This window comes from Impatiens glandulifera, chromosome 3 (genome assembly GCF_907164915.1).
Source record: "Impatiens glandulifera chromosome 3, dImpGla2.1, whole genome shotgun sequence".
NCBI lineage: Eukaryota > Viridiplantae > Streptophyta > Magnoliopsida > Ericales > Balsaminaceae > Impatiens > Impatiens glandulifera.
Window position 1 is genome coordinate 32992962 of NC_061864.1, and position 9093 is coordinate 33002054.

The 9093-nt window shown below is 25.3% G+C and overlaps 1 protein-coding gene across 1 annotated transcript; it reads left to right on the forward strand.

Annotated features, from left to right (window-relative positions):
* Nucleotides 1-5140: 5140 nt before the first annotated feature.
* Nucleotides 5141-6687, forward strand: LOC124932988. The gene is made up of 4 exons (XM_047473709.1): nt 5141-5436; nt 5522-5552; nt 5948-6371; nt 6447-6687. The coding sequence occupies exons 1-4, from the start codon at nt 5268-5270 to the stop codon at nt 6549-6551; spliced, it is 729 nt and encodes a 242-aa protein (XP_047329665.1). The 5' UTR covers nt 5141-5267; the 3' UTR covers nt 6552-6687.
* The last annotated feature ends 2406 nt before the right edge of the window (nt 6688-9093 follow it).

The following is a 9093-nucleotide window of genomic DNA, read 5'->3' on the forward strand; positions in this document are numbered from 1 at the left end:
TGGACAAATTAACAAGGTAATAAATGTTTGAATGGTTTTATTTTATGATTTCATTATTTGCACTATATACATATTATCTATTTCATTTCATGACACTCATTATCCTACAAGCTCTCTCTAAAATTCTAAAAGGATATCCCTTAATTTCAATGATGAGTTAATGATTCCTATTTGAGTTTATCACTTGGTAGTTTCATTTGAAGTCGGTGATTATAATTTTTTTGTACGTTTCTCAAGTTATTTGCATAATGATTATATATTGAATCACTACTAGATTCCTTGTATTTTGGGAGACAATCATCTACGATAAACTCGAGCACAAGAAGGGACGATAAAACTCTTTTAAAAAAAATGTGTCTAATACATACCTTAAATCAAAACCTCAATTTGGTGATTTTATTTTCTGTAAATTATAGTTCACTTATTTTCCTTTCTAACATTGTATTTATATTTATATTTATATTTATATATATATATATATATATTTATATATATATATATATATATATTATAATTTAAAGAAAAGATACCAAATAATCTTAAATAATTATAGTGTTAAGTTATTTAATAATTTACACCGTCAAAATCATTGTCTTTAATGTTTCAGAAATACGAGTACGAGTTGTGGTGTTGCAAAATAAGTGATTGCTCATTTCAACGTGTTGAAATTATTTATCTAAGGAATACAAGAATCAATTGAGCCTTTATTTTATATATATATATATATATATATATATATATATATATATATATATATATATATATATATATTAACAACTTTTTTATTTATTGTGTTGTCATAGTTTAATTTAATAACTTAATATATACTGATATATAAAATATTTCAAAATAAATTATATATTAATTATACAAATGTTGTATAGAAAATAATTAAAACATAATAATTTATTTTTTTTTTAATTAAAAATTTAGTTGTTACTAAAATTATTATTAATAATAAATAAAAATAAAAATATAATTAAAAAATTAGTTTTTAATTTTCAAAAAGTTAATGGTAATTATAATTTAATAATATTCATTAAAATAAATTTTAATTAAAATATATGGTTTCAATTTTAAAATAACTAATTACAAATATATATACCATTTTAAATTAATTAAACGTTAATAATTAATAAAAATGTGACAAGGTGATCGTTAACTAAAGAGAAATAGTACATTATTTATATATTGTCTTATATATTACTTTCTAATTATGATTATGTTGCTAGATTATCATTTTTAAATGTTTATATCTTTTTTATTAACAAAGTTGAGTCAAATAGAAGAATAAGTTCTTCTAAATAAAAAAAAATAGAATGTCGTAACAGAAGAAAGACTCATAATTATGCGGCACTAGTAGAGGAGGACATACTCAAGTTCTCGATTTTAATAATAAAATTTTGTTTGATTTGATCTTACAAGAAAAATCTTAATTGATTTGAGCAATGATGCGGTATATGTGCCGACAGCATTGGATGCAAACGAGCAACCGTAAACGAGTGTGCAAGCGATTTTTACTAAATATACTTAAAACATTATAATTTCTTTTAAATAAATGGTGTTAAATTGTGATAATTTCTTTTATATAAATTATGTGCGAAATAAATATTTTAATTGTTTAAATATTATATTTTATTATGGAGAAATTATGTTTAGAATGATTTATATATTAATAAAAAAAATTAATATTTTGCATAGAAATTATATATGGAAGCTTTATTTGATTAAATATTTACAATAATAGTTAACTTATTAATTTAATAATGAGTTTAAAAATTATAATGAGTGATAATTACAAAAGAAAATTGTAAAAATATTTGTGTGATAATCTCTTCATTAAAAACTTTTAATTTAATTTACAAAGATGTGTGTGATTTCAAATGATACCAAACGAATGTGGGGGTAAATATTTTTATTGATAATAACACAAAAATTATTGTGTATATTATGATAAAAAAAAAATAATATATTGTTAGAAAAATATTTTTTAAAAATAAAAGACCTAGCATAAAACTCACAACTATGGTTATCCACTTACATTCAAAGCGTTTCCATAGGAATCGAACATATGACATTTCGATATATGACATTTTGATCTCTTAGGTTGACTCTTTTCACCTGGACACTTTGGTAGAATTATATTTTTAACTAAATATGTTCTTTACAAAAGATAAATTACACAACTTAACAAAAAAAAAAAATTAAAAAAAAAGTTATTTTGTTTATATTTACCTAGTTGGTGACTAGGTGTTCAAAGGGATCATTCAAATTTCAGAATTTAAAATCAAGAAACGTCTCCTTTTTTAACATTACTTTCATATCAATCTAAAGAATCAATATCTTCAAAATTATTTTATGAAATAGTTAAACAAAAAGTTTGAATTATAAAAATTTTGTATGACTTGTAACAAGTTTTAAAATAATTGTAGGAAAACTTGATTATACTATAATTTTGTGGATTTAAATTAGTGAATTTTGATAATTTAGTATATCATGAGTACAATGAAAGTTATTATTTCATTATAAGTTTTTTGGTACAATAATTTTATTATTGAAAATTACCATAAAAATGAGTAAATTCACTAAAGATGTAAATTGCACTATAATATCATATTGTTATCAACTAATATATTTATATTATTAAATAAAATATTTTACGTCTACAAGTGAATATGTTTACACTTGGAAAGTGTAATATACGTATGAAAATCTTCTGAGAAAATTATGATCGAGAGATTAAACGATATAATTTATATTCACAAAAATTAAATATTTTTGTGAAAAATATGTAAACTGTATAATCGATTAAAGAAACACGTAATAATTCAAAGACATTTTTGTCATTTATTTATATAGTTTTTGAAATGAATAAAACTGGTTTAAACGCGTATTATTGTAAATATGAACCATGAAAAGTTTTTATAGATATATGTTTTAGCTTATTTAAACTTATGAATTAAAAAAAATAGATAGAGATATATTTTAGAATAAATTATTTGGGCGGCCCTCTAATTACTTTGATCGCTTACTTTTAGTCCTTAAATTAATTTTTAAAACAAATCGTCTTTCAACTTTTAAAAAGGTCACAAATAACCCTTCCGTCAACTTTTTTTTTTTTTTAACATAACCGTTTCAACTTAAAATATTATTTTTTATATATTATCTTTAATCATTATTTTCTTATATTTATATATAATTATTACATCTTTATTTATTTATATATATATATATATATCTTTTATATTATTTTTATATTTATATAATTATTAAATCTCTTTTTTATATATAGATAAAAAAAATATATATTTTTATTTATATTTATATTTATATTTATAAAATAAAATTTAAAAATAAATTATAATATATATAATATATTTTAAAATTGAATGTAGTGTTAAAACTTACATTGATATTCCAACTGCTCAATTACTTTTAATATTCCAATTATTTTTTAGAATATATATTATATAAATATTATATATATAAAAAAAATTAATGATTAAAGATAATATATATATATATATATATATATATATTATAAAAGAGATTTAATAATTATATAAATATAAAAATTAATGATAAAAGATTTTTATATATATAATATATAATATTATATTATATATATAAGCAATTTAATAATTATAAAAATAAATATAAAAAATAATGATTAAAGATAATATATAAAAATAATATTTTGAGTTTAAGCCATAAGTTTAATAATCTAAAAATTGAAGGAGTGATTTATTTTTAAAATTAATTTAAGACTTAACAATAAGCAAACGAAATAATTAGAATGTCATCCAAATAATTTGACCTAAAAATTATCTTTAATAAATATTTTCTGTTTTTTATATCTAGTAATATTTATTTTTTATTTTTTTTATCCAATGTGTTTATAATATTTTTCTTTTTTTATATCAAGTTTTTTAAATTATTTTATTTAAATTATTATTTTATTTAATGAAAAATAATTTAGTTAACACATTGATAACTAACAAATTATATATATATATATATATATATATATATATATATATATATATATTATTTTAAAAATGAATGTGAGGATTAAAAGTAATATTGATATTTCAACTACTCAATTACTTTTAAAGTTAAAATTAATTTTTATAATATATATTATAAATATTATATATATATATATATATATAATTAGTGATTAAAGATAATATATATATATATATTCTATATAAAAGATATTTAATAATTATATAAATATAAAAATTAATAATAAAATATATATATATATATATATATAATATTATATTATATTATATGTATAAGTAATTTAATAATTATAAAAATAAATATAAAAAATAATGATTGAAGTTAATATATAAAAATAATATTTTAATTTTAAACGGTTATTTTTAGTACTCTAAAAATTGAAGGGATGATTTATTTTAAAAATTAATTTAAAGCTTATTAATAAGCAAATCAAATAATTAGAAGTTCACCCAAATAATTTAACCTATTTTAGATGTATTTATTTTTTATATTTTTTTATCCAATGTGTTTATAATATATTTCTTTTTCTTATATTAAATTTTTAAAATTATTTGAATTTATATAAATTTTATTTTAGTTTTTATTTTATTCAATTTTATAAAATATTTAAAAAAATAAATTAGTTAACACATTATTTAAATCAAATTGATAACTAACCAATTATATATATAAATTCAAATACAAAATTGATATAGACAAGTATATATATATATTATATATATATATATATAAAAAATGTTAAAAATTAAAATAATTATATAAATAATTAATACTTTTTTTTAATTATATAATTTAACATATATTAAAATAATATTTTTCACTAATTATTAAATTTTATAAATTATGAATTAATAAATATATTTTAAAATTATAAAAATTATGTGTGTATATATATATATATATATTAATAATAATATATATAAATTTTTAAATTATTTATATAATTGAAAACTGAATAATTTTAAAATAATTGAAAAAATAATTAATAATAAAATAATTAAAAAATTAACTAATAAGAGAAGAAAAATCAATTTAAATTTAATAATTAATATATCCATTTTTATTTTATTTAAATTGTGATGAATAATTATTTGAATAAAAAAATAGGGCCGTGATAGGGAGGCCGATGCTGGGCCTCCGACCATACAGCGAATCCTCCGTGGATGCCATGTGTGCTTTGCCAGCGTGTAAAAAAAAAGCCACATAGATTCGCTTTATGATCTGAGAAAGAAATATAAATGCACGGAACTACTTTCTCTCTTTTCTCTATCCTCTCCAAGACAACCTTTCTTGTAAACCCTAGAATAGATTCAGTTCTTCCGGAGAACCTTATCGACGACGGCCGGAATATAACTCGATATAAATACATTTCGACGGTGGCTGCTCCGGAGAACCATATCGACAATGGTCGGGTAACTCCATATGACTACTATGTTTTGATATTGTGTTTTTTCATCGTTATCTTTAATCGTTATCCTCACTTTATCTTCAGATCAATACAACTTTATATTGACATTGTTCAGGTAACTCCATATGACTACTATGTTTTGATATTGTGTTTTTTCATCGTTATCTTTAATCGTTATCCCCCTTTATCTTCAGATCAATACAACTTTATATTGACATTGTTATATTGAGCTCAATACATCATTATATTGATCTCAATACACGAATATATTGAGCTCAATACACGGTTATATTGAGCTCAATACATATATTGATCTAAATACACTGTTATATTGAGCTCAAAACACCTTTATATTGAGCTCAATACACAAATATATACACCTTTATATTGAGCTCATTCCACCTTTATACAATGGTTGAGGGACATTTGGTTGAAAGTACACTACACCGCGATGGGGAATTTTGTACAATGTCAATGTAAGATGTTTGAGTTTAGGGGAATTTTGTGCAGACATATTCTTATGGTGTATAGAAGAATGAAAGTGGATCAAGTGCCTGAGAGATATGTCTTGGACCGTTGGCGCAAAGATTTGAAACGAGGTTATCAAAGCATCACCAATATTTATGATTCTGATGTGTCTGAAAGTCAAGGAAAAAGGTATAACAGTCTAATTCCAATGATGCATTTGTTCCAACAACTTGCATCACAATCTGAAGATAAGACCTCAGTTGTGTCTAGACTTTTGGAAGACGTGATTCAAAAGTTGATGTTGGATTTTGATAATGTATCTATAAGTTCCACACCAGCAACTACTCCTCCAACCGAGAAAGTGATTCACTCTCCGGTTAGAGTGAGGGCTCGAGGTAGGCCACCAACGAAACGAAAATTATCTGCCGTAGAAAAAGTAATTAACAGGTCCAAACATTCAACAAAGGTTAGTTTTACCTCTTTGACTCGTTATATTGTGTTAGTTGCTTTGTTATATTAACAGGTCCAAATTTTGTTATAGAAAAAAATGCGGGATGAACCAACAGATGCACAACAATTCAATGACCCAGCTACTATACCACAAACAATAGTCTCCACTCAATTCTCTTTTACCACATTATTGTAGTTATATTGAGCTTATTTCAGCGTTATATTGAGATCATTGACTCATTATAGTGTACTTGTTGCTTCGTTATATTGAGATTATTGACTCGTTATATTGTACTTATTACTTCGTTATATTGAGATCATTGACTCGTTATATTGTACTTGTTGCTTCGTTATATTGAGCTGATTGCCTCATTATATAGATCTCAAATAAATGATTTGACTATGATACCACAAACAATAAACTATAAGCATAATTCAGCATTATATTAAGTTTTTTTTAGCTTTACTAAGCATAAATATTTTAAACAATTTAACTAGGACTTGGAAGGTATGAGCAACAACAGTAGGAGCAACAACAGTAGGAACAGAAACTGAAGGAGCAACAACGTTCTCCTGTGCTGGAAGTGGAATCCTATCTAACACCCTCCCTTTTCCATACCCACCAAGTCTCTCCTCGGTACGTAACCTTTCAAAAATCATCCTGTCATCCCAACAGGATATGATCGGGAAAATCCTCACGTTCCTTCTTTGGGTGAAATATGCTACCCTGTCTATGTAACATAACTGAAAAAAGAAGGAATGTTAGTTGTATACTAATTAGCAATGTTTATGAAATTAATTAATGAATCGCTCTTACCATAAGGAAGGTTGCTGGTCCGTGGAAAAATGAGTCTCGTTTCTTCTTCCATTTGATCATACTCTCAACAAGTCCATTTAATGTGAATCGACACCAATTTAGGTCCTTAATACTGTCAACATGAACTAGTGATTTCAAGATTTTAGACATGCATATTGAAAACAGGATTCAATTAGACTAATATGATAAAACCATATTACGCTCCATATAACACTCCATATAACTACCTATAACGCTCCATATAACTCTACAATATGCATCATATAACTATACAATACGAACCATATAACTATACAATAATATCCATATAACGTTAAATATAACTACAAAATACAAGAAGCTGGAGATTTTTACCTGCAAGTTGGACTTTCAGTGGCCCACAAGAAGCTAGAGACGACGTACACAACGAAGTCACGTTTGAAGTCGTCATCGGCAGTTGTGTTTGCTAGAATTACCTCTGGCATAGAGGAAATGATGGGAGCACCGCTGGTTTCACTCCCTACCCATCTCATCCTCCAAGCCCTAAGTATGGCGAGGTACTCAGGTCCGTCACTATTTTTACCAATGGACTCAGTTACGTCGATCTCTCCTCTAGGGATGTTTAGTATGCATTGTACATCATCCTCGTCAATAACCATATTTTGATGGTTGCTCAGACTCAGGGAACACGTTAATTTATCGAAGTGTTCATACAAATACATTGCAATTGAGGATGACAATTTGGAGACACGTAAGGAAAGGAGAGAGCCGAAGCTGATGTCCTTGACAGCTTGCTTCTGGAGGTCCGACAGTCCATTCACGAGTTTACATAGGCCCTGAGGAGAAGTGCGGATGTTTGGAATCGTTGTTTTCGGCAATCTTCTTTTTTTTGACAATTTTGAACTGAAAAAAATGACAAAGGTGAACGCTCCATATAACTATTTATTACGATTCATATATCTACCTATTATGCTCCATATAACTACATATTATACTCCATACAACCACTTATAACGCTTCATATAACTACTAATTACGCTTCATATAACTACTTAGTACGCTTCATATAACTATATTTTACGCTCAATATAACTAGTTATTACGAAATATAACACGCAAAAGATAACTTACCTTCTAAAATCTTGGTTGTCAACATCGTTGGTCTTCCTCTTTCGTGTCTTCGGGATGGTCTTCCTCTTTCGTGCATTCGGAGTCGTTACAATGTCGGAATTAGGGGGGACGGTAGATGGGATGTTGATATCGGTAGCAGAATCCATTGATCTTAGAGAATAGATAGCAAGAAGCGATTGGATATTGGAGAATACGTACGGCGAGAATATAAGAGGAGGCGAGGGGCTTCCACAGCGAGACGGATAACAAGTGGCGGCAAGAAGAGATTGATGGAAATGGTTGAGCGCTTCCACGGCGAGACCGAAAATACCTCACGGCTCGACTAGGGTTTACACAGGAGGGAGCGAGAAGAGATAGTAATGAGAGAGAATCAATGGTTAGACTGGCGGCTCGACTAGGGTTTACACAAGAGGGAGCGAGAAGAGAGAGTAATGAGAGAGAAGGGCAGGCGAAGAATCACAGATTAAAGCTATTTAATTTTTTTTAATTCAAAAAATCCAGCGTGCCAATGCCACATAGATTCGCTTTATGATCTGAGCCCCACCCTCGGCCCCCAAATCATTATTCAAAAAAATAATAGTAAATAATTTATTAAAATCTTTTATAATATGAAATGATTATATTTAAAATTTAAATTTAAATAATTTGTAAGTATATAATTAAACATTTTTAATTACAAAATAAAATTTTATTTATATTAAAAATAAGGGCTGTGATAGGGAGGCCGATGCTGGGCCTCCGACCATACAGCGAATCCTCCGTGGCTGCCATGTATGTTTTGCCAGGCTGTAAAAAAAAATGCCACATAGAT

What these genes read in the sequence shown, in the direction of transcription:
- LOC124932988 (XM_047473709.1), top strand. Translation starts at nt 5,268, where the DNA reads ATGCACGGAACTACTTTCTCTCTTTTCTCTATCCTCTCCAAGACAACC. An exon ending in GGAGAACCATATCGACAATG is followed by an intron (nt 5,437 to 5,521) that starts GTCGGGTAACTC and finishes CTTTATCTTCAG; the next exon opens with ATCAATACAACTTTATATTG. An exon ending in GGTCCAAACATTCAACAAAG is followed by an intron (nt 6,372 to 6,446) that starts GTTAGTTTTACC and finishes ATTTTGTTATAG; the next exon opens with AAAAAAATGCGGGATGAACC.